Source organism: Drosophila navojoa, chromosome 3, assembly GCF_054131105.1.
Source record: "Drosophila navojoa isolate 15081-1374.11 chromosome 3, UAZ_NAV_1.0, whole genome shotgun sequence".
NCBI classification, from domain to species: Eukaryota; Metazoa; Arthropoda; class Insecta; order Diptera; family Drosophilidae; genus Drosophila; species Drosophila navojoa.
Genome location: NC_142891.1, coordinates 12,527,083 through 12,554,437, shown reverse-complemented (window position 1 = coordinate 12,554,437; position 27,355 = coordinate 12,527,083). Strand labels below are relative to the sequence as shown.

General features: G+C 38.3%; 1 protein-coding gene and 1 non-coding gene across 2 annotated transcripts; one reads left to right on the top strand and one right to left on the bottom strand.

Moving 5' to 3' along the window:
- The first annotated feature begins 13,791 nt into the window (after positions 1-13,791).
- LOC115562538 (uncharacterized) lies at positions 13,792-19,294 on the top strand. The gene has a single exon (XM_089257230.1). It carries the CDS (start codon positions 13,944-13,946, stop codon positions 19,179-19,181), a length of 5,238 nt encoding a protein of 1,745 aa, XP_089113356.1. The 5' UTR covers positions 13,792-13,943; the 3' UTR covers positions 19,182-19,294.
- A 3,901-nt stretch (positions 19,295-23,195) lies between these two features.
- LOC115562537 (arylalkylamine N-acetyltransferase-like 2) lies at positions 23,196-23,940 on the bottom strand. The gene has a single exon (XR_016196551.1). It is a non-coding gene; the product is annotated as an arylalkylamine N-acetyltransferase-like 2 (transcript).
- Between the last annotated feature and the right edge of the window lie 3,415 nt (positions 23,941-27,355).

Here is a 27,355-nt window from a genome sequence, read left to right as displayed (position 1 = left end):
TCTAGTATTTGATATACGACTTTTACAAAGATGAGGGTGAGGGGGTGGATTTAAGGGTGGGGGGTAAATATTAACAAAAACCGAAATTGTATAAAATTCATCTTAATACACATTTTAAATTTGGAGACTGTAGCTTGAAAGATGTAGGAGATATAATTATTTAAGTGATCTTCGATAAGGTTTTTTATCGATAAAAAAATATCGGAATGAGTTATCGCTTTTTAGTGATAAACTCGATCTGCGCGTGATATATACGGACATTTTAAAAAAAAGTTGAAGTCTCTAGCTCTTATATCTTCTGAAATCGACGCGTTCATACATACGGACGGACGGACGGACGGACGGACGGACGGACGGAGGGACGGACGGACGGACGGACAGACAGACAGACGGACAGGGCCAAATCGACTCAGCTTGTCGTCCTGATCAAGAATATATATACTTTGTGGGGTCTGCCACGCCTCCTTCTGCCTGTTACATACTTTTAACAAAACCATTATACCCTGATTTCCCATTTTCAATGGGTTCAGGGTATAACAAAAGCATTTTGCTTGCCATCTTTGACGCTGTTGCAACAGTTTTGCCATTTTTCCATTGGCATTAATTATGAACAAATTAATTAAATTAATTACTCAGGCATATTTAGTAGAGTGCATTCGCTGGCGCAATCACTAGCAATCGCATTCACTTCTCTGCGGTTTTCGCAAATATTTACGCTGCCCGCTTGGGACACGGGAGCGAGCCACGCGCTTTGTATTATTTTGCACCCCAATAACTGTGCAACTATGATGCATTTTATATATTTGATTTCATTTTAAATAACATCTTTATTTATTTATTTTTTTACGTGAACGGAAATGCGGAGTGCTTAAATACTTGGCGAATTTATGTAGAAATGTAATGTTTTAAATCGTTTTTGCTGTTGCTAGTTTCTTAGAGTTTATATTTGATGACCTGGAAATTATAAAGCTTTAGCTAAGCCTTATTCAGCTGAAGTCACTCTGATATTAAAAGAAACAAATCCCTACTGACATAATAAATAGTTGTAAAAAACAAAATGAAAATGAGTATATTTACTTTGGTTTCCAAGCCTTTCTAACTACATTTATATCAGTTTTTTTTATCCTGTTTCAATACATTCCATTCTTTCTCTAATTCCCTCTCCTCCTTTGTTCGCCCTCTGATTGATACTCATAGTTGATGCAACAGATTTATTTACAGACATAAAACCAGATCCAATTAGCATTTAAACGAAAAAAGTCACAAAACAAAACACCAGATGATAGAAAGAAAGCCTTTTTGAGATAAGTTCGACTATAAAATACCCTAAGTCCTCCGCACATTTATAATGTTCTGTTAGTTGCTGTACCTTAGATAAAGTAAAGCAAAAGGAATGAATATAAAAAATCCGAATTATAAATAATCATTGAAAATATCATATGAATCCCAATATTTAATTTGATATTTCCAAAAAAGCTAATATCGATTATTATCGATAAGAATAAAGCGGCATGAGCTATCTAAAAATAAATAATGAACTGCACTCTATATGATATGGAAGAATATACTACAGAGTTATCTATATCTAGATATACTCCGTTTGTTAGTTTTATATACCTTTATCTGTTACAGACCCGCTAACAAAATCACTATACTCCCTGAATGCCTTCAGAGCATTCAATAAAAAACGAGAAATGAACTTAATGTAAACACAAAAAGAAGGACCACAAAAATTCAACTGGCTTTTCGGATACAAATCTAAACTAATTTGCAAGTCTCATTGCATGGCGTGCGGGGCTAGGGGGATAGCATTTCGAGGACGTGGCCACAGAAATTGCAACTTAAAAATCAACTTCAGTCGGTTGGCAATGTGGGTAACGGAAACGGAAATGCGACCAGAGCACGGCGACGACTTTCGCCAACACATTTAACCACATTTTAAGCACATTTAAATACAACAACAAATAAAATATGCAGACGGACGGCTTTAATGGAGGCAGGGACAATGAATTACGACGCCACGCAACGAAAAACTGCAAAAGAGAAGACAAATAACCAAAAAAAAATAAAAAAAAACAAAAAGAGAGAAGAGAGAAGAGGAACAACAAAAGGCTGGCAGGACATGCCGAAGGACAACTACAATGAGATGCCAGCAAACAAAGGCGGACAGGAAAGGCAATCGGCAGCAGCCAGCAGTAGCAGGAGACGGCAGCAGCAGACAGCAGGAGCAAATACTACAAGCAATTTAACATTATTTTAATGCCAGCCTCTGGTGTCCTTTGTCTCTGCCTCCCACTCGCGCGCTCGCTCGCTCGCTCGCATTGTGGGCACATTTACATGCGTGTTTATCTGCCATGTAAGTAGTGTGTATAAAATAGAGCGACAGTTATCTATGTGCCAGTGCCATGACCGCCTGTTGCGACTCCACACACGCACACACACACGCACACACAGCTAGAGTGAGTCTGCGAGCGAGTGAGAGTGAGAGTGAGAGGCGCCGCTGGCTGACGAAAGAGAAAGCAGCATAGCACGCGCGCACTCTCGCTCCAGTTGTAATAGTGTGCAAATGTGTTTGTCATTTGTCTTTTTAACGCCGAACTGCCTCCGAGTGTGTACGTGGCTGGCTGACTGACTGACTGAGCTGAGCTGAGCAGAGTTGAACTGACTGAGACTGTTTCAGCTACCAAAACTGGGTCCTGCCAGCCCGCTGAGGCGCTGACGGCGACGTTTTGACTTCCGGCGGAAGTGCGCATTAAAATTGCCATTAGCCAAGCGCCAGCCGAGCGGGGAGTTAGAGCCGACTATTCACACATCTTCTTCTTCTCTCTCTTTTTTTTGTCAACTGCCAAACACAATAGGCTCGTAATTGGCACAGCATCAGCAGAAGAAGTCCCAGCAATTGTCTTGCCACTTTCGATTCAGAGTGAGAGAGGCTGCCTGATGATTGACGATTTTTGGCCAGATCTTAGCTCGTTAGTCTGGCAGGAATGGCAGCATGAAATGCTCTATTCAAGTGAAAGTATTTTTGTATTGTATATTTGACAATAATTACATAATTGTGAAATATTATTAAAGCATATGATATACAATAATAGTCTTTCTTTTGAATAGTTATACACTTATTACACTTTGTGTAGCTACATATATGAAATATAATAATGTATTATGCAATTTTTCGATTTTTATTAAATATTATTTGCTATAAACATTATTATTTTTTGTTATTATTATTTTGTTTTGTTTATTAATATTTAGTTTAATTGTCATTATTAATTTTAATTATAATTGTTTAAAATATATTTCAAGTGTTTATTATTATTTTTGTTGTTTTTTATTGTTTTTCATTTCATTTTATTTTATTTATTTTTTTTTTTTAATTTTAATTTTTTTTTCTTTTTATTTACTTATAAATTAATTTCTCAAATATATGAAAGCCCTTCATGATTCATTTTAAACAAAGCTACGCCATTACATTAACAAATTTTTTAATATTTAATTTTTGTTTCAATTTTGTTTTTCACTTTTTGCTATAACTACATCTTAAATTTAATTTCTGTATACCTCAGTCATTTGGTATTTCACCTTGTTGGCATATTCTACAGTAAAAGTATGCGAATGCGCAATCTGTAGCTCAATGGGGGGCCGTTCAACATACGCTCACCTGCTGCGAAATACCTAAATAGCTCCAACAATTTCCGCTTAAGCACTATAGCTTCTCCTTTAACAAAACTGTTGCTGTTGAATGTATTTACATCTATTGAGGTTGACTTTAAGCTTCATGGAAACGAAACCAAACGAAAGCAGTTGTGGGTCTAGCAATGATGAATTGCAGTGAATATCTCACAGATAGTCTAAATATCTTTAAATTTGAGGTTAAGGAAATGGGATATGTGTTTGCAATCGAGGATATGCATATACATATATATTATAAAATATAACAAACATGCAGGGATTTCTCTTTTGTAATACCAAATGTTACAGCAGGACATGAAAAAAAGCTCTGAAAGTAGTCGAAAACTAAGAGCAATAGGTGTAATAAAAAGTAGTATTGAAAGCAGGCGTTAATTAATATCGACTCACAAATAAAGTTACAAACTTCATTTCCTGGCCACAATGGCTGTTCAACCTCAACCATAGTTGCGAACCCGCTGTGCCATTGTGTCTATTATATTGAAAGGAACAAAGTGAGCATTTCAAATAATAACTTTGAGTCATTTGAGTCAGCACAAAGCCACTGTAAGCATCTGTCGCTTAGAGACCATAACTCAGACCAACAATGGCCACATTGAAAATGGCTTACATTTGCATAAGCGACTTGATTCATCTACACTTTTTATTCGATTTTCCAAGATTTTTTAGTAAGCTAGAAAAAATAGCAGGCATAGAAAGACAGATGAATACACGAAAATAACTATATATCCTATCCAGGCACATCAGTATGTCCTTACATATTCGACTATTATAGATAACATACATATTTGCCTCATTCCCTTTCCGTCTCAATCGCCTTTACACTAATTATTAATTTGTCATTTGTGAGTAGATTATGAAGCAAAGAGGCTCGATTGCTTAATGGGCATAAATATTGACTGCCTGCCAAAGCACTTGACGTATTTTGTGCATTTTAATGCGAGTGTAATTCAGATTTGTAAATGCACTTAATTCAATTAAATCGTTTGGCTTGGCTAATTTATAGAGCCGCTCGATGATCGTAGCATTGGATTAATTGTTTTTCAGTTGGTGGCTCGACTGTACGGCACTCGTACAGTGTGCACTCGTAGAACAAACAAATTGACATGGCATCAAAATGCATTTATTTTGTATATATATTATTGCATAACAAATTATCAAGCACACACACACACACACACAGACACAGAAATGCCATATGAAATGGCATAATAATAAATTGTAAATGCACAAAATGTCACAGTATTATTATAATGGAAATCAAGCCTGTCTGTGTCAATCTCCCTCTCTCTCTCTCTCTCTCTCTCTCTCTCTCTCTCACACACACATTCACTCACTCTCTCATTCCCTCTCGCTCTCAGTGTGCGTAGCTTCAGATTCAGCTCAGACACATTTTAATGCCATTGCAATTGATATTTCAATTAATTTTCAATTAAAAATGGTTTTAATAACACATAAAGCACTGTCGAAAGAACGAGCGGCCAAATGTTTCAGAGTATTTCAGGAAATGATTTGTGGTGGCAAAAGAGTATTTATCAAGCTAGTATTATATATGTGTGCGTGTGTGTGTGACCGAAACGCATCTGCAAAATTTAATATGAAATATTTTAAATTGTATAAAAAGTAGATCTAAAGCAGTGATAGAGAAAGGTAAAATATATTAATATAACATTTAAATATAAAATATATTTATATATATTTATTTCTTTAATTATTTTTTATTTTTGATAATAGTATAATAATAAATTATATAAATAAACAAAAAAAAAAAATTGTATTTATGCAAATGAAATATCAATCTTATTATAGAGAATTAGGTAGTAAATGCGATAAATTATTACCAATTTTTCCCAAGACATATTGATGTGGACAATTACATAGGCCAAAAATAATATTAATCATATATATAGTAAGTCCTACTAAATCTGTATACAAAATGTAGTAAAGACATAAATTAATAAATACATTTTTATTGTTATTGTATGCACGCCAAATCAAAGCAGAATTGAATTAAAGGTAATAATTTGCACAAAATTAATTTTTTGCTAATAAACTTAAGCTAAGCATTTTGCATTTTTATTATAATAAATAAATTGGGATTTTTTTAATGGAAATTCGTATTATTTAGTTCGCACTGGAGATTTATAATTTTGTGTTATTTTTTCTTTTGTTCTTATTTATTTTAATTACTGTAATTGATGCAGACATAATAATGTTAGTTATTAAACTTTGGAAAACCATTTAAAAGCCATTATTAATTATATAAAACCAGAGAGTTCTAGTCGAGGGATTTGAATTGGCTTAACTCGTCGACATTCGGCATTTATCTATTACATACATTTAAACAAAATTATTAAGCCCTGATTTTGCATTTGAATGGGTTCAAGTTATAGTAATTAATAAAGAAAACTAATTAATTATAATAAGCATATATATGTATGTCATATATTTATTTAAACATTTTTTTATATATATGTTAAATAGTTATTTGTATTTCTTCCATTTCAGTGTCTGATAGTCACAAAATATATGAATTTCTCGGTAAGTGTAAAGACTAAAATGTCCAAATTTAATTTGTCTTAAATTTATATCTGGAATATTTGCTTGGCAATTAGAATAATTAGTAAAAAAAAAAAAAATTGTTTGTCCATAAAAATGTGCAAAAAAGATTATAAATAATAGAGAGGTAATTTTCTAATTTTATTCTATGTCAATATTAAATAATACCCAGTTTCACAAATTCAATTCAGTTTATAAAAACTATAAAAAAAAAAAAACAAAAATAATGAATACACATATTTTGTGATTAATTAATATACTTTAGTTATTAGTTTGTTTTGTTAGCATGCTAATTAATTTTTGCGGTTTCTATTTATTTAATTTATGTTTATATTTATATTTATATTTGTTATTGTTGTTCACTTTGCACTTTGCTGTTGTTGGTTTACCAATTTGGCGTTGCATGAAGTTGACAAAGTGCCAGGCTCTGTGGCAGCACGTTTAGTAGTTCGTTGGTTGTTGCTATTGTTGTTGCGATTGTTGTTGTTGTTAGTTTATTTTAACAAAACCAAAAGCGAAAATTTGAACAAGTTGTTGTTGCGGTGCAAATGCACTTGTTAAATCAACACCAGCAACAACAATGCGAACAATAAGAGCAACAACAACAACTACAACAACAGGTAGCACTCAATGACAGACATTTGAGAATTTAAACAAACAAATTTTGAACGAGTTTCGTACGGTTCAGGCCAAGTGTAAAAATAAATATTTAATTGTCCTAATTGTCGTTGCATTATTGCATAAATAAACACTGAAAACCTTTGCATATTGCCTGCATAAATTATCGTTTATTGTTTTTATTGCCGTCACTCGAGCAGCAATTTGACAATTGTTTAAATACAGGCAGCTTATTGATTAGATATGGACACAAATTGAATTTGCTGCATAAAGTTATAGATATGAACTAGGCTGTAGCTCTTTAATTGAGTGAATATCGAGCTTTTCATGTGGACAATCGAAGCAAATCGAAGCAAGGGATAAAATAACTTTTCTTATGTGAACAGAATTCCTTTGATTGACAGCATAAGTGCAAATGAATAGTCGAGAGTCTGTGAAACTAATTTTAAATGCATGCTATTCACCATATAATATATTATTGCAAATAGCATGATTATTATGCAATTAGCCTTTACTTCATTATGTATAGATATATATATATATATTTATTCACTATAAATTATTCACTATAAAGTATTTGATTAAGACAACAGCTGAAATGTCTAAAGGTCTTCACATATTTCATTATTATTGAATGCAACTTATGAAGTGTGTAAAATAATCTTGATTCATAATTGCAAATGTGTCTGGGCGCTATAATATGGCAATATTATTAAAGCTGGCATTTTGGGCAATGTCAATGCACTGCCACAGCCAGAGCTGGCTCAAAGGGCGAGGCCTGCAGTCCGCTCGAATCTGTTGCTGAGCTCATGCAATTCGTTTGCATTCAAATGCTTCAACATTTCCGTTTAATGTGGCTGCATTTCCGTGAACATTTAATTAAAAACTGGCAGATTCTTCTGATGCTGCTGGTTTTTGCTTGTGCGGCTTCAGCAGCGACACATGAAAATAATGCATTTATTTGTGTAATATATAAAAAATAAAATATATATATAAACAGAAAAAATATCAATCACCAAGCGAGAAAATAATTTAAAATACTTTTTTACTATTTTATTAAATTAAGAGCGCATTGTGCTTTGATCCTGTTTTACTCGGCCAAAACTTAAGGCAGATAAAACGTTGAACCGAGCCGTAAACTGAACCGACAATTGTTTTAAAAAATATATATATATTTCATTTTTGTGTATTAATTAAAATGGATGTTGAAATATATATATATATATATATATATATATATATATATATATAAAACAAATGCTGAGGCTTATACATTTATGAAACATATTTAATTTCATTTATGGTCAGTTTTTTGCCTTGGGAAATGCATGAATTCACTATGTAAATTCATAGGAGTAAAGCAATTGGATTGAATACTATAGATAGAATGCTAACAACAAATATTGATATAAAATAAAATGGAATATATAAGTTAAGTTTGCTTCATAATCAAACAAATTCAGCTGCGAAACATTTTTACTGTTGTTTCATTGAGAGCTAAAAGTATAGAAATACCAAAGTTTAACCAATTCGCGCCTATTTTTTTTTTCAATTTTATTATAGTCGTAGCTATTCTACAGGGTATTTTCTAGCGTCATACCCGCAACTCCAACTCTTACTTATTTTTCATAACTATATATATCTGCACGGCCACAAGAATTGGTTGTTAAAAGTTCGGACTGCTGAACAAGAAAAAATAATAAAATGAACATTTTTATTATTGTTATTATTACACTAGACAACACAGCACTTCGATACTGTGCTGCGTTTTTTAATTAAATAAATACATGTTTTATGTGCCACAAAAGAAAAGTGCAACGACACGAGGCGCAACGAGCGAGCAAATTTAAAATGAAATCCATCTGGAAAAGCATTAAAAATGAATATATATAAATATATATATATATACATGTGTGTGTGTGTGTGCGAGTTAAATTTAACACATTTATGAAGATGGTTGAAGTGGCAGAGCCACTTTTCAGGTCGACTTTAACAAGTTGCTGCACAGAAAATTAAACAAGGTCCGCGCGATGGCTGTGAAATTTGCAAATTATAATTATTTCATACCTGGGCCAAAAGGCAAATTTGCGCTTCACTCGAAAAAGGACTTTGGCCAAGGCATTGGCCAGCCGGCCAACGAGCCGGGATAAAACGCTCTGCAAGCTGCAGGACGAGCCTTGCCGCACCAAAGTGCGCAATGAAGAGGCTGGCAAAATGGCAGCAGCCATGTTAGGATGGCTAAGCCAGTCGGAGATCGGAGGCGGGAGTGCATGAGGGCGTGGTGGCTGGGTTGGGTGGGAGGTACGTGACAGGTCGAAGGACTGGGCAAACTTCAATTACAGCTTAAAACTTTCAATTAAAAACTTTACCGCGCGTGAACAAAAAAATGCGGAGAGTGAGCAGGGAGGGAAAACGAGAAAAAAATATAAAAGTGAAGTGGCTGGAAAAATGCATATTGAAGCTTAGGAAACTTTAGCCTAGATGAGCACATTTGCTGGACAATTAGAAGCGGTATAAAAACTAAAAATATGCATAATGAAGCCATGGAAGGCAGTGAAATCTACTCAACAATATATGAAATAAATGTTGTATCATATTAAGAGAGAATACTCCATGAAAAATGGAAAAATTATATTTCATTTGTAAAAATATTTAACAAAAATAATAAAATATTTAATAATAAAAGCAGAGGAATTATAACTAGGCCAGAGTTGAAGTATTTTCTATAGCGATATTTATCAACTGTTGAAGTTATCGATTTTATTTAATTATTGAAATATTCAATACAATATCCGATTTTATTCGGAAGCCTCTTATGTTCACTTTTATCTTTTAATACTGACTTGTCCGATGCCATGTAAATATTTGTAGTAAAAGTCAGTGCTATAAATAAAAATAATGCTATAAATAAATAATGTGAATAATTCATATTAAATGTCCACATATTTGGTTCATTTTAATAAATTTATTTATTGCAGTCGACTCCCAATAACTATTACCCCGCTAAATCGAAAATCGCGATAACAAGAAAAAATTCTATCCACTTGAAAGCAATTCATTCATTCAATTAATTCAGGATAATTAGAATTTTCGTCATGTGAATTCTTGCCATTTCGAATTATCGGAATTCTATTGTATTATTTTAAATATAAAGCTTCAAAGTGCAAGAAACAAAATGTGAATTAAATTTATTCAAGTGTGATTTAATTATAGAATATTATTGTTATTGATTTTTTGCAAATGCTGAAGTTAACAATATACTACTATCATTTACACATATATACAATTTCGATATGGGCATGTAACTGATTTAACTGGGAAAGCTGAACACCTGACTCGCTTATGCAGCAGCCGAGCTCTTGCATCTTTAAGAGGTGCCGCTGCTGCTGCAGTCTGGCATAAAATGTGCAGTGGGGAAAACTTTATAGCCAAACAAAGAAAATCCCGCACAGACTCTGGCCATATGGCAAATATGGCAGCGCCTTCAACTCCGTCGTCGTCAGACTCCAAAAGTTTTTTGCTTAAATTTTTCAGTTCCTTTTGGTATTCGGTGCGGCACACCGGGTGAAATGACGGAAGGGCAGGCAGGCAGGCAGGCAGGCAGGCAGGCAGGAGAATGCATTTTTAATGAATCCTGAAAAGGTGAATGTAACCTGGGCAGGTGAGAAAACGAGACCAAAAGGAAATGCAACAGAAAATGTTGCAAAAATTGAAAAGCGCAACTTTGACTTTGCTGTGGGTGGGCCAACTGTGCAGCTACATGTGTGTCGGTGTGTGTGCGTGTGTAGGTGTATGTGTGTGTCTGTACAAGTGTTTGGTTTCTCGTCAGAGCGAACTTCAGCATCCAGGCAGCGGTGCAGGCCAAACTCTTAATTGAATTAAACTTTTTAGCTGCAAAGTGAAAGCAAAGCAAAAGCAAACTAAAAAAAAAAAATAATAAAAATGTTAACCAATTTTTTTCTTGCGTTGTCTTTTTGCACCCTTGCAGCGGTGCGGCATGCTGATTTCGCCAGCATGTTTGTTGCACTGGCGAAATTGGGGAACGGCTAGAGTGGGCAAACTGCATAAATAGACTGTGCTAATGATAATTGATTGGCCGTAAAATCGCGTGGGCGCATTGAAATGGGTTTAACGAGAGAAGCAAGTCACTGCATTTCATTTCCCTTCAAATTAGTTTTAAAGAATTTGTTGGCAACCCTGTGAATGTGTTTAAATTTAGTTGCTATAGAATATGGTATAATACAGTGTGTCTCTGGTATGGATATCTCCATTTTTCTCCCTCTTTCTCTCTCCTTCTATCTGTCTCTACCTCTTTATATATTACTCTTTCTCTATTACTATATATTGTTCTCTCTCTGTCTCTCTCTCACTTTTACTCTGTATCTACATCTTTCTTATTTCTCTGTCTCTGTCACTTTTCTCTCGATCTCCATTTTATTCCCTATCTTTAAGTGTCTCTCTTACTTTTTCTATCCATGTTGTTTTTCCACCTGTGTATCACTATTTCCCTTTAATTTTTCTTTCTGTCTTCTCTCCCTCTACATAATTCCACAAATTATATCTATTTGTGAATTAAATCCGCTGTTTTTAATTTAAAATAAATAATTCATATAGTATAATTGTCTCTGCCTCTATCTTCCTTTGTCATTATTAATTTTATTATTTTATTATCTTTTCCATGTTTTTGAATTTTACTTAAATTAATCAAAAATATTATTTATGTAAATGGGAAACCAAAGGCTTACCAGCTTACAGTGCATATTAGAACTTGACCATAATAATATGGAATATAAGTAGATTAAGTCCGACCCAAAGCTGAGGGTTTAAAAATGCATTGCAAATACAATTACATTTGTAACTTAATGAATTATGAATGGGCACTTTTGTAAGAGCATCGAATATTCAGGCGTAACATTAAGGAATATGTTTTCATAATGCGTTTTGCATTTCACAATTCGCAATTCGCATTTCTATGCAAAAATTGCCACTTTTATTTTATTTATATCCTTTGAAGTGAATTGAATTGATTTTTGGCCATTTCCCGATTTCCCAATTTCCCAATTGGCAGCCGTAAGCCCCACGCGCCCCAAACGTGCTACATTTAATTGAATTTGCACAAAAATTATAAATTCACACAATTGTCCGTTGTGGGGCTTCGTTTTGCGCAATTTCCGCACTTTAAGTGGTATTTTGTGAAATTATTATAAATTATTTATTTGCCGCTTGGGGGAGTCCAACAAAATAAAAAAAAAAAACAATAATCAAAACAATGAAATTTGACTGAAAGCAACAAATACAACAACAACAAGAGTTGAGCATTTAAATTGACGCACAAATAGAAAATGTACAAAAATTAACTTTATTTCCGTTTACGAGCATCGAAAATCAAATTTAAATGCGACGAGGAGAAGGTGCAAATATATATATATATATATATATATAGATATATATGTATATAAACATGTATGCATATATATATTTATATCAACTGATTGCAATTATGGAGAGCGTTGTGGCATATGGAACTCGTTATAAATTTTAATTAAATTCACGTGGAGCGACAGCAGCTTAGTTCTCGGACCTATTAGGCTGACATATGTGGGCCATAAAACGTCAAGACGGAGCTGACATATAAATTGAAAAATGTGGAAACTCAATGCGCAGTGCGACAAGCTCAAAATGGGAAACCAGTCAATTTTTATGGCATACTTTTAGGCGGGCAGCAGTTCACAATAAGTACACAAGGTACATAGGTACACACACCAACACATACACAAAGGAAAATATGTAAAAATGCAAATGACTGAAGTAATCGAAGAGCAGATACTCTGCTTGGCAATATGATAAATATTTATAAAATAATACGAATAATAATGAAATAATATGAAATGAACTTAAATATAAATATAAACAATTCTCTATGTGCTCATAAGTTGCATAAGTTTTAAGGCATAATACGATATATCTAGTAAATTTAATATATAACAACAGCTTATGAAATATATACCATTCTCTTCATGCCTATAAATTTAATATAATTTTACATATTATACAACAAACAGCTCATACAAAATAAATATCAATAATTTCCTTTAAGCTTATAAAGCTCATATACATTTTAATATTACTCTACTACATAGTCTATAGGGCATACAAAAACAAACTGAAACGGAAACATTGATGCTAAGGGTGGAAATAAAGTACGCGCAGAAGAAAATTCGGGTGTGAGCACTGCGAATGCTGAGTACAGCAAATGCAGCCCCGCCCTCGAAACGTAATAAAAATCATGTAAGCAGATATGTAGCATTCTGAATTTATAGGTCCTCGATGTAAACTTTTGAATGCTAATGGAGCCAAACAGTCAGCAAAAATAAAGAAATAAAAGACTAAAGAATATGCGAAACTATATGCAGGAGACAGATGGAAAAAATACATATGCGTACAATATTTAGGTAGAAGCTCAGGTATATGTGGAGAGCAGAGTACAACAATACATTTCTTTTAAAAGATATATTGTAAATATAAATTTACATTTACTAAAGATATTTTCTAAATATAAAAATATATGTAAAAAATATGAATAAAATAAGTAAGAAACGAAAGTAATATACAAATAATAATAATTTATTTTAAATAAGAAAAAAATTGTCATTGAACGCAGAATCTTCTTATAATCTCAAATTTAACTTATTTTCATATTAAAAAAGTTAAATTTTTAGTAAAGAAATAATCTAAAAAAAATCTTTTTAGTCTATAAGATTAAAATAATGCTTTTTATTTATTTAATGTAAGTTTTGAATTATTTAATTATTGATAGACATATAAATTCGCTTCAACAGCTGTGCAGAAAGTCTACAAAGCATATATCCGATGCATTTATAATGACTTGTTTCTCACCTGTTAAATATGATATTTGGTTTCTCTAGTGCCTAGCCAGCCATGCCAGAATGATGTCAGTCAAGAGCAAAATAAAATCATAGTCAGTTACGAGGGCTAAATTCCAATGTTCAGTCGATAGCAAATAAACAAGCGTAAACTATTATTCAGTCCAATTCGAATATATTTTCAAATCACAAATGTCGACACTGAGGAAGGATCCGGTTGCGGGTCGGTATTCCGCAGCGCATGGCTTTCGTGACTCGAAGGCAGTTGAAAGCGTGGTTCAGCGCATGTCCAGAGCTGTGAGAGATTCATATGTGCCCGACGCGACACAAACGGCCACTGATAAACATGATCGGTCGAAGCGCCGTTGCCCACGAAAGAAGCCACACCAGCCGACAAGGCGCGAAATCGAGATAGCCAAGTTCAAGAATATTGACTTCTCGCGCCGTGACTCGGATCCGCTGCTGGCCGTTCAGACGCTCGAGTTTCCCGATGCGAACATCAAGCGGACGGATATCAACAAGCGCGATGCCTGCGGCAAGTCGGTGTGGAACAAAAGAACCGGCAAGGACTTTCTTAGCTCGAGCGTTTCGGGCTTTCGCGATGGCATCTTCACGGTGAACATGAAGCAGCGAAGCTGCACGTCGTCCAGTCTGCCACCCAACACTAAATCGAAAACGACGCTGGAGTATCGGGATAGTTCATCGATTAATTCGGGCGAAATGATTGACTCCCATCACGTGCCGTCGAATCGAGCCAAACACTTCAAGGGCAACCAGTGGAAGAAGCCCTGCGATGCCAGCTATGTGGTTGGTGCTCCACAGCCGCATATTGGACGCTGCGTGGACAACATTAGGCAGCTGTCGAAAATGGCGCCGGTTCGCCAGAAGTTCTTCCTCACGCAGGATCCGCGCCAGACCCACTGCCTGGCCAATCCCAGTGCGTTGCGGCACAAGAGGCTAACGGACGATCAGCAATTCAAGCTAATTAGCAAGATGGTCAAGCACGGGGACAACGTGTGCGCCAGCACCGGTTCCGAGTCGTCCGATACGCATATATGCGAGGTGATTGACTTGGAGAATCCCGTCAATTTGGACTTCCAGGGCATGGACTACAAGAACACGTACGAGAAGGACGAGCAGGAGGCACAGAATCAGCAGACCTATTGGCGCGTCGTTCGCTATATGACGCGACGACGCACGAAGTTGCAAACGGCCACCAAAGTCGAGGCCGAACTGCAAGCCGAACGCTTAGCGATACCTCCAGTGTTCGATACGAAAATCAAGGATGCACCCATCATTGAAGATCCGCCACCGAAGGACTTTAAGCTGGCCGAGCTCTTCCGCTCGCCCGACAAGCCGGCCAACAAAGCGAAGATCGCCGAAGAGCAGAAGCGTCGCGAGGCCCGCTACAAGGACATCTACTTACGCAACAAGCAGCGCAAAGCCCAGCGGGAGCAGGCGCGCCAGGCAGTCGAGGCAGCCGCGTTGGAAATCCAGGCACGCACCGTCGCCGAAAAGGATTTGCAGGAGGATGTGGCGAAGATCGACGATGATATCGAGCGGAGTTTCAAAAAGTTTGAGTATATACCGCCAGTGATACGCAAGCGCAAGTTCTTCCCTAAAACGCTGACCGAAACGGAGCGACTGAAGTCGATTATGCACAAGGAGAACTGCGTGCGACGTGATCTGGCGCGGGTGACACAGGAGTTCTACCTGGAGCGCACTGGCAAGCTCAAGCAGTTCCCGGAGGCGGCGCAGCAACTGCGCTGCGAGGAAAGCATTGAGGGCAGCGCTGCCACCACGCCCAGCGAGCAGAGTAGCGACGACGAGGACTATCTGAAGGTGGGCAAAATCGGTGACAAGTTCCAGCTGCGCGGCTTTCACTTCAAGCACGGCGATGGGCTGCGCGGCAAGCTGCATCGCCACCAGATCATGGAGGGTCAGCGTACGGTTAAGGGTTGCCTAACGCGCGACGAGTGGCTGAATCAATTGGCGCCCCGCAAGGAGCCCATCAAGCTGGACGTGGAGCGTGGCATTATTAAAGTTCTCGATCCGGATGATCCGAAACTGGATCTGTTCCCGCCTCAGGGTATGAGTCTGCACATGCACGACAAGAAGAGCGCCATCAGGGAGTTCATCGATAAGCGGCTGGGTCTCCACTACCATCGAGTGCTGCGCAAGAACCTGAAGCTGGTCAAGCCCAAGCTCAAGTATCACGTCAAGAAATTCAATCTCATTCGCTACGTGTTTCCCGAAAAGATCATTGTGCCGGATGCGCCGGATCAGTTGGATGCCGACATGGTTGACGCGTCCAAGGTGGAAACTACCTTGGAGTACTTGGCGCTCAAGAACAAATTGGCGAAGGCGAAGCATCTCAAGGTCAAGCTGGCACGCATGAAATTGCTGGGACTTCCCTGTGTCGAGGCCAAACAGCTGCGCGAGCAATCGCCCTGCGACGTCAAGGAGGAGGAGCTCGATCTGGACTGGGTGCCGCCACCGGAGACGGTTAGAGAGTCTGTGCTCACTGCTGGGGGCGAAAACGATCCCGAACATCGTATGAAGGCCGGCCACGACGATGTGCCCATTGATATGCGTGGCAACATGCCAGCGCCTCAATTCCGAGAGAAAACCCTCCACATACACCCGAGACGACGGCGGGACTATGCCGCCGAGCGTGTGCCATCGGCTCAGTTCAATGATGCCATCCAAAACTCAGGTCTGCCCTTGCTGGAGAAGGTAATGCCCGATAATATCAAGTATGCCAATGTGCGGACCCCAAAGCGTCCGTTCACGAAGAAGTTCGAGGCGCGCCATCATCACGACCATTGGGATCCCACCCAGGCGAAGACCGTGCACGTCCACTACCAGACCAAGACGGTCTACCCAAAGATCACAGTGCAAGAGCAGCCCGAACGAGTTCCGATTGTAAATTTTATCAAGGCAAATCCTCCATGCAAGAAGTATTTAGACACCGATCTGACCATAACCAAATATGATTTCGACAAGATGATCGCTGATCACTTGGCGGAGACTCGCGTTGATGCCAAGGATGGAGCCAGAGAAGTTGTGCAGGATCTATGTCGTCCGTATGATTTTATCTTTCACTCACGTGATCCGGAGGAGTTGGCGAACCTCGACTATCCAGGACGTAAACAGTATCTGGATTTCCTGCGAGAGACCCGCGAGGCTCTGTACGAGACGAAAGATATTGATCCGGAGGAGGAGCGCCTATTGGTTGACCGCAAGGCGGTTGAGGCTGAGCTCGAGGAGGATCTGAAGAGCATTGAGCAATGCCTCACCTCGCTTAGCAGCTCGGAATGCACAAATCTATCCAAAGACAGCGGCAGCTTCCTAATGTTAGAGGACGACACGAAAATACCTTTGGACTATATACGAAAGCCGCTCGTGCCATTTGAGGAAATGCGTCGCTCTCGCTTCCAAGCGGAAGTCATCGATGTCGATGCTGAAGAGGAGAATCCGTTCCGCATGCTTCCCTTCTCCGGCCAGCACAAGGAGCAGGCAGCCATGCTGGGCCCAAAGGATTCATTCTTTACGTTTAGCTCACGTCTGCGCAATGGCTTACGCCTGCGACTGGAGGTGCCCGTGACCGATGTTAGCCAAATGTTGATTGGACCCAAAGGCCGGAAGTACCATGGGTCGGTTATCACCGATCTCGATGAGAACTATATAAATGAGTTAAAAAACCGCGCAACCGTAAAAACGTTTAATTTCAAGACGGGCGTCGAACTATTGAAGGTTGCAATGCGTCTCAAATACGAATCGCTCTTGATTCAGGGCAAAATGGTGCGCACCAAGATCTACGACACACTGAACGAACGCCACTGGCAGGACATGAAGAACACCAAGCTGCTGTACGAGGGCCTGTTCGCCAAGTGGGAGAAGAAGGAGTATAATGCGGCCATGACGATGGTCTATCAGGTGAAGACCTACTACGAAATAACCGACTCAATGAAGCAGACCTACCGTGAACTGGAGCGTGAGTTGACAATGCTGAACATGGACATCGTGTTTATTGAGGGTCACTGGATACGCTGTGTGATGTTGCAGAACTTCCACTATCTGCTGGGCGAGGAGGAGTGGCGGGCCGAGCACGATTGGATCCATCTGGTGCCGGTGAAGAAACGCAACAAGTTCGGTAGTGACACCGCGTTGCTGGATCAGGCAGACTCCAAGATGACTCCGGCGGAACCCAAGGCGACTCCGGCGGAATCCAAGGCGTCTCTGGCGGACTCCAAGGAGAGTAAGGAGGAAGACGAGGACGAGGACGTTGAGTATGAATTGGAGCCCTACGACCAGTCCATTGCGAAGCGTGCCATAGTCAATATACGCGTGCGGGACAAAGATGATGCCTGGGCCATACGGGACTTCTATTATGACGTCTATATGCGCAATCTGCATCCCGTACTGCAGGTATTTCCCAATGCTGAGCACTTCCTGCAAGGCATCGAAAATTTGAAGAACAAGACGTTTATGCTCCTACTGGAAATGCACTACACCCTATCCGTGCACACCGAGCTGCAGGGTAGGCTGGAAACATTCGTAGACTGGTGCAACAAGGACCTGAAGGAGAAGCAGGAGTATGTGGCACGCAAGTCTGCCAAAAAATTCTTCATGGAAGATCGCGCCATTGAGATGGAGGCGCGCGTCAAATACTACCTAGATCAACCAATTCGAGAATCCTTTGCCGACGAGGACTTTAACAAGTATCGCGCCGTAATGGCTGAGGTCTATCGTCGCGTTGTCCCCGCCACGGTGCGTGGCTCCAGCGATGTTATACCCAGTGCCTCCGACATGGTGGCCGCCATCAGTGGCGTGGTCCTGGAGATATTGAGCAAGTTCGAGCACATGGACATTGACAAGGTGCGCGAAGTGGAGATGGCGCTGCGCAAGCGACGTCGCTACCTGGAGAAGCTCTCGGCTCAGGCCTATCAGATCGAGCGTCGCATCGATACAGAAATGAAGAACGTGCGACGCAACCTGGAGCCGCCCTACAAGAAGCCCAAGCGTGTGGGACCCCTTCAGCGCATGTACCTGAGAAAGCGTGTCAAGAAAATCATACCACCGCCCGTGGTCATCTCGGAGAACACAAGGAATTTCGTGCGCGCCTTTGCCGAGGATGGTGTCGTCAGCGATGGCTTCACCCAGGACTCTGTTATGGTGCTAGACAATATGCAGGAGCAGATAGTGCCCTTCTATTTCGATCACTTCCTCAAGCTGAACGGCTACACGCCCAACTACAATTTCAAGACGAACATTGAGATGCGCGATGGACCGGAGATTGAACGTTTTCGTATACGCGAGGTCCTACCGGACGTCCTCCAGAAGGTCGAGAACTGGGAGAATATGCACAAGAAGATCATGGAGGAAAATATTCAACGCAATCCCAAGATGTACGAGAATGTTAGTTAATCGACTGAAATGACAAAGGAATTTTAAGCTAATTGCAACAAATTTATAAAGTTAGGTAGTTTAAACAGTTAGCAATCAATTATATTAAATGAGAGTGGGTAAACTAATTCCTGTTTTGTATATAATTATTAGTATACCTTGGCTTTACACCAAGGATAAGCATATACCGTTGGTTATTGACTCTATGGTAGACCGCAAAACATTAAATCCAAAACATATATATATATATCGAATTTGAATACCTCTATTATGGTTCATTTATAAATTTATTCAACTTCATATTAAATCACATTGGTCGGTAACGTTTAGGACATACCCCATTGAATTGTTCAGATGAAGCTGTTTTTTATATGTGAAAAGTCCATTCAGATATTTCAGCTGTCAGACAAATTTAGCATCGGGCAGATCTTTGCAAGATTCTTTAAGATCTTTGCAAAGTTTTCTTCGTCTAGAAACTCGGGAGTTAATTTCTTGCAGTCTGCATCTCTCGCTCTCCCTCTCGCAACTTTCCGTGTTACACTTAGTTTTTTACTTGCACTTCAATAATTTCAGCAAGTTTTCCGGAACAGCTTTCACTGACGCAGCTTTCGCCTCACAGCTGCTGGCTGTCTCTCTCCCACTCACTCTCTCCACTCTGCCTTTCCATTGTCCTCTGCTCAAGTTTGCGCTGCCTTGGTCGTCATTCTCTTTGTTTGACTTGGCAGCAGCTGCATTGGCCATTTTCATTTTCTACCTGATGTCCTACTTCATTGCCACCTGCATTGCCTAGTCTCTCTGTGAGTTTGTTTCCACTTCGAGTTTTTTTTTCGTTACTTTTTGTGTGATATTTGCACATAAATCACACAACTTTTCTTAAAATTATTTGCTGCTGCATTTTAGCAGTATTTTCTTTTTTTATTTATATTTTATACCCTGAACCCATTGAAAACGGGAAATCAGGGTATTATGGTTCTGTTGACATGTATGTGACAGACAGAAAGTATATACATATATAAGAATATTCTTGATCAGGGCGACGAGCCCTGTCCGTCTGTCTGTCTGAATGCTTAATAAACATACCATCCATTGAGTGTCATATCAATCAGCTTCTGTCATGCAGTCGCATCGCATTTAGCCTTTGCCTTAAATTCGCTAGAAGACCCACATTTATTTATATTGCTGTGAATCATATGATTATGTTTTCTATTTCGGGAGCAATGAGCATAAATTCTGCCACAAGCTTCATATTATTCAGTCTTTGGCATTGATGTACCTTACACCGAGTCTTGTAGCATTCAGCTTTTGTCATGCTGCTGCCCCAGCTCAAGTTTCAAGTTTTTTTCACATTCACTAGAAGAGTTGGCCCACAGTTTCTGCGACATTTATGGGGCTATGATTTTTTCCTGAGAGAGCAGAATATGATCAATATTTCCACAAGATTCGTAGCATTCAGCTTCTGTCATGCAATCTCATCGCAATTAATTTTTGCCATAAATTCGCTAGAAGGCCTAAATTAAGAGCATTTATTTATAATTCTATGAATCATGAATATGTTTTCCATTTTTCCATGAACAATGAATTCATATAATTCAGTCTTCGGTATTGATGTACCTTGCCTTGAGTCTCGTAGCATTCAGCTTTTGTCATGCAGCCGCCCTAACTCAAATTTCGAGTTTTGTTTTTTGGTAACATTCCCTAGAAGAGTTGAGCACAGTTTCTTAATCATTAATCAATAGCGAGGAAATTCTGATCAATATTTCCATAGATGTACCATACATCGAGTATCATATCATTCAGCTTCTGTCATGCAGTCTCACAGAATTTCTTGTCATAAATTCGCTAAGAGATTTAAACTAAGAGTATTTACATTTCTGTGAACCATGAATGTGTTTTCTATTTCAAGAACAATGAATCCAAATTATTCCCTCTTTGGCATTGAAATACCTTGCATCGAGTCTTATAGCATTCAGCTTTTGTCATGCAGCTGCCTTAACTACATCTTTGGGGATTTATATATGTATTTCGGTTTTTATTATAACCCTTAAGCACACTGCCGTCCATTGTACTGTTCAGGGTAGTCGAGCATTCGTAGTCGAGCATTCTTGACTAGAGTTTTCTTACTTGTTTTTTCTTTATTTATGCATTGTTCCCTGCAGCTAGGTTGAGTTTTGCATTTTATTGTGAACTGAGAATACATTGGAGTATATTCGAGTTCTTGAATTGTATTTCAGATGGTGATCAGATACATAATTCTCTACAATTTCTATATATGGGTCGTTCAATTAAAGGAATTAATCTATTATAATCGATGGCTTAGCTTCGGGCCTCTGAAGCTAAACAACTTTTTGTTGTGTCTCAGTGCGACATATTTCCTTTCTATTAATCTCTCCAGCCCCTCACATTGGCAGCGCCTGCCAAGGCATTTCGCAAAGTCACAATTTCCATTAGTAGCTAATGAAGCATTAAAAAGTAACGAAAAAAGAAAGTAGCACAAAAATACTTAGCGCCATATTTCCCAGGAAGTTGAGAGTTGCTATCAAAAAGCACAGCAGAGCACAAAAAAAAAAAATAATAATACATATATATATATATATGAGTGAAAAAAGAAAAAATCAAATGAAAAGAACTTGAGAAATCAAATGAAAAGAAAAAAAAAAAAGTAATATGCGTCTGGCTGAAATGCGAGTAGCTGAAACGCCGAGCATTGAATGAAATGGAGAATAAAACGCTGAAATCTAAAAGCGACGCGAATTAAATACCTTTTAGCAATTAATCTGCTTAGCTAATGGACGATTTCAATGCAGACGACAACTGCAGGGCGAGAGAGGGAGAGGGAGAGAGAGAGAGAGGGGCTCAGCTAGCAGAGATTGTGCCAGCCAAGGAGGCACTTACATTAGGCTTACGGCTCGTTGACCAGGCCAATGCGCCCAGGGCTTATGCCATACTGTATTTGCAGACTAATTTCATTCAATAAACGCGCGCCTCGACCATCGATGCTGCCCGCACATGGAGGACAGAGTCGGAGTCGGAGTCGGAGTAGGAGACTCGACGTCAGGACTTTTGCGCTCTTGGTCTGCTCTGATTTGCCTTGGCCCGCCAGCATTTGTATGTTTGCCTTTTGGCCATTGACAGCCAACGTGGAATTTAATTTATTTAGTTGCCATTTCAATTGACGCGTCCGAGTTCAATCTCATTTTGTTTAATATCGCTTTAGATTTCTCTGCCATATCTGCACCGATTTGCCGCTGATTGTCATAAGCTACTTTTGTTAATTGAGCATGACTCTATGTGGGAACCATGTGCTTATTTAAAACTAAATAAATAACTACTATGAAATTCAGACTAACTTAAGAATCGACATTGGCATTGTCGTTGGCAAAAAAAAAATATATATATATCATGAAAGATGTAAAAAAATATATTGAAACCAGTAAGAGTAATCTAGTCGAGACTGTTAGCTCGTATTCTACTTTCATGATAAATATGTATATATATGTATATATATTTAAGTCACATCTTAGTCAATTTGATACAGTTAGAACATTTAGTGAAGTTGGAAGTTCCAAGCATACCATAAAAATGGCAATTAAATCTCTATTTTTTATGGTCGAATTGAAGAAAGATCATATTGTTTTTAATACACATTTAGCCCATTGAAAATGGAAAATCAGACCTAGAGAGTTAACATTTTTTTCTAGGTTCTTGCATATTATGCGCATATCGGGTTTGTTTCTAAAATTCGATAACTGCTCTCGTTAATTCGTTAACGTTTGAAATTGATATCTCAGCAGTATACGACATCAATTAGAACTTTTGTTGCTTTTTTCTATAATTTTTTGTATAATATATAAATTGTTTTTTTTTTTCTAAAATTTTGCGAATTAAAGTTTTATAAAATTCTGTATTAAATTCTTATTTATTTTTAAATTTAATTGCATTTAGGAACCTTGAATAACTATGCTATGTGTAAAAACGATCTAGTTTGTTTTTATGTTGTATAATTTGTTTTTATTTTGTTGATTTATTAGCCAAGTATTGTTTTTAGATATTAACTGTTAGCTTATAGTTTAATGGCCATCACGCGTACATGTGTATGCGGTTCAGGTGGGTTGAATACAACTCGACCGTTTTCATCCCTGTAGTCCTTATAGGCTAATTTGTAGACGCACTCCATGCCCAAGGCCTGCTTCTGGCGTGCCGAATAGAAGCTGGTGCAGCAGGCCACCAGCAGAGGGTAGCCCTTGGAACGAGCCACTCCGATTAGAGCGACAGTTAGACGTGCGCCCAGTCCTTTGCCACGCATTGTGGCATCAACATTGGTGATGTGTGAGTAGAGCAGCTTAGAGACGCCGTAACGCTTGAAGAGATTGGCTTCGTTCTCGACCTTTGCTATAAATGTTTCGATGCGTTCAAAGTCAGTTAGTGCCGATACACTTTGGGAATATCTATTCAAATCGCTAGGTGTCTGAGCAGCAGCCAAAACTATGCCGACGATGCGTCCTCCGTTCTTCTCATCGATTGCCACGAGACTAGTTCCTTGCTCTACAATGGAAATGTAATATTCATCGTCCTCCTGCTCATTACCCTTCTTCACGTTCCCGCCGCAGAACGCATCTAGCGGCTCGTCATTGTTCACATTCCCGCCCATTGCTTGCTTAGCATTCTGAAAATCTGAGACGTTCATGACGCGTATGACTATGCCATCCGCTTCGCTCGATTCGCTAGACATGTTTAGCCTCTAGAGTTCGCTAGTAAACTATTTCACACTTTAGCCATGCGCCACTATTATATGTGTTAAACTTATTATTATTTTCTGATTGTTACCATAACAATTACTGGGATTTACTTCGTTATTAGCTAATGGCAGTCGTTGCCTGATAAAAATAAGTAATATTTTGCATTTGTGAGCAGAAAATACAGATTCTATAATGAATACTATTTGCTAGACTATTACTTAACTACTTCAATTTGATATATTTTATAATAATTAATTCTTGTGCCTCGATGCTGCTGGTCAATCTAGGAATGCGCAAATATTATTTATTACCAACAGCAGAGCGAGCTGGACGTCCTGGAACTACCTTATGTCATCTTCCACACACACTTCATTTATATACATTTATGTGTGCGTGTGTGTGTGTCTGTGTGCATTTATCTGGGCAACATTTTTGCATGACGTGTGTTCATTTGTAACCTTTTTGAAACATTTACAATATTCACCGGTTTGTGGCTGTTTTATTTATGCGAAGGCAGGCCGTCATATTTTATGTTATTATATATTGAACATGTACTTATGTTGCGTAAGAGAGACGGGTGGGGCTAGGGCCAGTGGGCCCAGTCCCAGTCACATAATGATAAATCATGGCACAGTCGAGCCACTGCTGCTGTCATAAACAACAACAACAAGTAAAAATAAATATATATATATATATTTGATTGAAATGACATGGACAGCAGCAGCAACAGCAGCAGCGGCAGCAGCAGTAGCTCTGCTCCAGTTCACCTGCCATCCGCTTCATTTTGTGCTGCATATTAAAGTTGTTGTTTTTTTTTCGGTTCGCTTTTCGCATAAGTGAAATTAACCTTCTCCCTGCCCTCCTGCTCCTGAATACGTTCAACTTATTATTGCTGTCAGGCTGTCTGATCAAACAAAATATATGAATACGCTGCTTGTATTCGATATGAAACCCAATTGGCAATTGCCTTGGCAAGACGACTCAGTTGTATATGCAGTATAAGTCAAGGCAAAGGGGTCTAGATCATTCAGTTGATATGCAATTTATCGCCCGTCCAGTTGAGATCGCAGATATTCTTCATTAAATACAGAAATCTCTTTCTCTCTCTCTGTTCGCTTCTGCAATAATCGCAACAATTTTACATCATTTGTGACTCGAGTTTTATAGCGCGTGTAAATTAAATGAAATAAAATATTTGACCCTTGATTTATTCCAAAAACTTCAGAGAGAGATTTTTCTGCCCAGTTGCTGGATGGCTGCTTGATTATAACGGAGCATAATTCAGATCAGCTCTGTTTGTCTGCTCTGCGTTTGTTATTAAATAAATTGACTGACAGACACACAAACACCAACACGCACGCACACACGCACACACACGCACACACACACGCACAGTCAGACATGTGTGCCAGAGCCTGGCTTGGCGTCCTCCTAGGTAGCTCATCATGTCATGAAAATTGTATGGAAATTTAATTGAAAACATAAGCCAAGGATAACAGGCCAAAAAGGACAGGCAATCACATACACACGTGCGCACATATGAGCCATATCAAAATGGCTGCCACACACACACACACACACACACACACATGGACAGACAGAGAGCTTAACAACTATGGCCGCCGTCTGCCTCCCAGATGACTTCTCTGCTCATTGCGGCCGCTGCGCAGGAAGTGTACGAAATGATATAAATAAATAAACAAACTACAAGATAAAGCTATTTGCAATTTGATTGTCAATTTTCATGAGGCTGCCAGCCGTCCCGGACCGTCCGGACATTTCCGCCACAAAAGCGAAACTTTTCCGATATCTATTTGAATGCTTTTCGTCTTCATTTTTGTTCCTTTTTTTGGGCTGAATCTCATCTGTCATTGGTTCAGTCATTTACTCAGTGCTGCAGTCAATCAAATTCCATGAGTGATTTTTGTTAGGCAAAAACTTTTATTTTTTGCCAACTTACCTGTCCATTTTCATTTACATTTTACGCCTGATTGGCCAAAAATAGCATTACGTGTCCTTCCTACACTGGCATACGTCAGAGCTGGCATCGTCTCGCCTCGCCTCGCCCCGCAATGCCCCCATAAAAAAATCCCCAAAAAAATAGAGAAGAAGAAAAGTTTAATTGCATATTTCAGTTAGGGCAACCCACAACAATTTTGTAGTTTCAAATGCTTGCCAACAATTTTCCACACAATTAAAAACTGGCGTCAAATTATGGCGCACTTAATCCCGCCACGCCCCCTCACTCGACTGAACTTCAAAAGCCCCAAAAAATACAAAAAAAAAAAACCTAATTAAAAAGCGCTTAATTCTCGAGAAAAAAAAATACGAAATTCTGAGCACTGGGCGTGTGCTAATTTCATAATCCAAATAAAGTTTCAATTAATTTGGCCAGCGCAGCATTACAGTTGTATTTTTTTTGCATGGAAAATGAAAGAAATTTTGTAGCTACCCTTGAATAGCTGCTGTGGGGTAGTTATTCAAAAACGTTCAGCTTCAATGGCCGCGTAATTATAATTTGAGTTTGAGCCGAGTTTAGTTTAGCCGAGTTTTTGCCCGAATTGCGGCCAGCCTCGAGTTATCCCCAAGTGCTCAATCTACGGCTGAAGCTGTTGAAATTGGCGCCAAGTGGAAAGTGCAAATGGTTAATGAAATCCAAATTTGAAAATTCTAACTGTGCGAAGAATTGACGTATGAAAATTGCAGATAAATAATGTTGTGAATGAGCAAAAAGCTGGACGGTCTTTTAAATGCACTGTGAAAATGCTAGTGAAAATACAGGATCTTAGGCCTCAACTTTAGTACATACTAGGGCCATACTAAGTGTTATGAATTTTAAAAAAATTGAGGCTCAAAAAAACCTACAAGAATAGAGGGAAAAACACACTAAATTTATGTTTTTACAGCAAATAAAAAAAAAAAATGTATTTGCAATTTTTGTAAAACAAAATAATGATTTTTTATTATTATTATAGTTTTTAAAATAATAATAAAAATATTATAGATCAACTTTTATATAAAAATCACCTCAAAACTATTGATTAAATGTTTATAATAAAAATTAAATATAAGAGTAATGGCTTAACTTTTACTAAAAGAATTTTTTTAATTTTATATACTTTCCTTTTTATTTATTTATATTTTTATTTCGTTTTTTTATTATTATTATTATTATTATTATTATTATTTTTTTGAGCACTTTTAGATTTGTTTTGAAAATAATGAGTAGTAGATTTTTTTAGCATCTCGCTATATTATTGAGTAATATGATTTAGTGTCTGTCCAATCCATTTTTCACACTCTGTTATTATTTATGCTGTTTTTTTATCACTCTCTCTCTCTCTCTCACTTTCGCCGTCTCGCTATTTGTGCCAGTCTTTATGCAATGCTATGGTTCATTAAAAGGTACTTCAAATTTAAATGCGGCCATAAATGTTGCTCGCCCAGCGAAAAGAACAA

Bases quoted from the DNA above. Each gene is read 5' to 3' on its own strand.
- LOC115562538 (XM_089257230.1), top strand. From the start codon at position 13,944: ATGTCGACACTGAGGAAGGATCCGGTTGCGGGTCGGTATTCCGCAGCG.